This window comes from Sinocyclocheilus rhinocerous, unplaced genomic scaffold (genome assembly GCF_001515625.1).
Source record: "Sinocyclocheilus rhinocerous isolate Xijiao unplaced genomic scaffold, SAMN03320098_v1.1 scaffold1442, whole genome shotgun sequence".
Classification (NCBI taxonomy): Eukaryota; Metazoa; Chordata; class Actinopteri; order Cypriniformes; family Cyprinidae; genus Sinocyclocheilus; species Sinocyclocheilus rhinocerous.
Window position 1 is genome coordinate 3,063 of NW_015656183.1, and position 1,543 is coordinate 4,605.

The following is a 1,543-nucleotide window of genomic DNA, read 5'->3' on the forward strand; positions in this document are numbered from 1 at the left end:
ATTAGTAGACTGTCTGCTTAATATCTTCTAACACTTTATTTTGATGGGTCCACAACATACAACATACTGACTATAAGAAACTTTGCAAGTGTGTCAACTTATTCTACTAACCCTAGACCTAACCTAACAGTCTACTATGAGAGTAGACATGTAGTTGCAAATGAATGAGAATTAGTTGACGTGTAGTTGCAAAGTTACTTATAGTTAGTAGAATGTCTAAAGTGGACTATCAAAATAAAGTGTAACCTTATTTATTTATTTATTTTTTTTAAAAAAGCAACATAGTTTTAAATGGATTCTAGAGGCACAATAATTCATTTTCCCAGTGTCTTTTGGTTTTTGCATCAGCATATATATGACTTATAAAATAGACTACAGAAACTCTATTTTTGAATTATTTATTATAATAATAACTTTCTGCATTACTTACTATTACAATCACTATTCTCAGTAGCATTATCTTTGAATTTCAGTAGAAACTCTCGTATGTTATTTAGTCCAAGAAGATGAAGGTCTTATGGGTTTGGAACAACATGAGGGTGAATAAATGATGACAGAATTTTAATTTCTGGGTGAAGTTTCCCTTTAACAATAATTGATTGAAAGTCACTCTTTCTGAATGTGTTTATTTGTGTTTCAGAGCAAAGAAGGCATTGACCTGCTGGAGCGCACACATGAAATATCAGAAAAGATCAAGGCCAAATGGATCAGCCCAGATGTGAGTCACACTTTATTACATACTTGCATAATTGACCTTATTACATAATTGTTTTTTCTCCCCAAATAACAATTCTGCACATAAAATTCCACACATACAACACATTGCTATCGGAATTAAAAATAATTAACCAAATAAGATGTGCAACTGAATGTGACTGTTTATGTATCTCTTTCTAGTTCAGATGAATTCCATTATTAAAAGACCATTTCAGTGACTTGCACAGCATGTTAACAGAAAATTATACTCGGATTACAGAGAATCTGTAAACTACACTCTGTTTCCAGCATCTCCTAAGGAACTAGTAAAAATGCCTTCGGACTGCTATTGTGTGCAGCCTCTCATACAATATGCTCTAGTTTCACTTTATTTATACAGAGATCCAGGTTTTTACAACTACCTGTAACCATCTGCTTTGTGGACCAACTGAGCACTAGAAATGATTGATAACTGTATGTGACAAATTCCCTTGGAAGTGGGAACAGGTATTAATGCAGCTTTCCATGGGTGACTTTAAGACTACTGGCGAGGAAGCCAAAGGTGCTCTATACTTATGGAAATTAAAAACATTTCATGGTTGCTATTGTAGTGCTAGTATACTCTAGGGCTGTGCGATTAATCGAAATCGAATCGAAATCGCGATTTAAGACGTTGCGATTTCCTAATGGCAAAGCCAGCGATGTGGACGCGATATTACTCTGTTCCAGAGCATATGCATGACTGCCAGCCTTGAGTTGCAATCTTACTTGCCCTGGGCAAGAGTGAGCGCACCTCCGTTCTCCCCAATCAGCACTGCTCTAGCCAACTGCGTAAACACCCACCATT

At 35.8% G+C, this 1,543-nt stretch overlaps 1 protein-coding gene across 1 annotated transcript in view; it reads left to right on the plus strand.

Annotated features, from left to right (window-relative positions):
• Window positions 1–506: 506 nt before the first annotated feature.
• The window catches only part of LOC107719839 (tripartite motif-containing protein 44-like), a 39,433-nt gene continuing 38,396 nt past the window's right edge, over window positions 507–1,543 (plus strand). Inside the window, exons 1-2 of the mRNA XM_016527372.1 lie at window positions 507–512; window positions 641–718. Coding sequence (XP_016382858.1) covers window positions 507–512; window positions 641–718 — 84 coding nt within the window. The remainder of the gene's footprint in view (window positions 513–640; window positions 719–1,543) is intronic.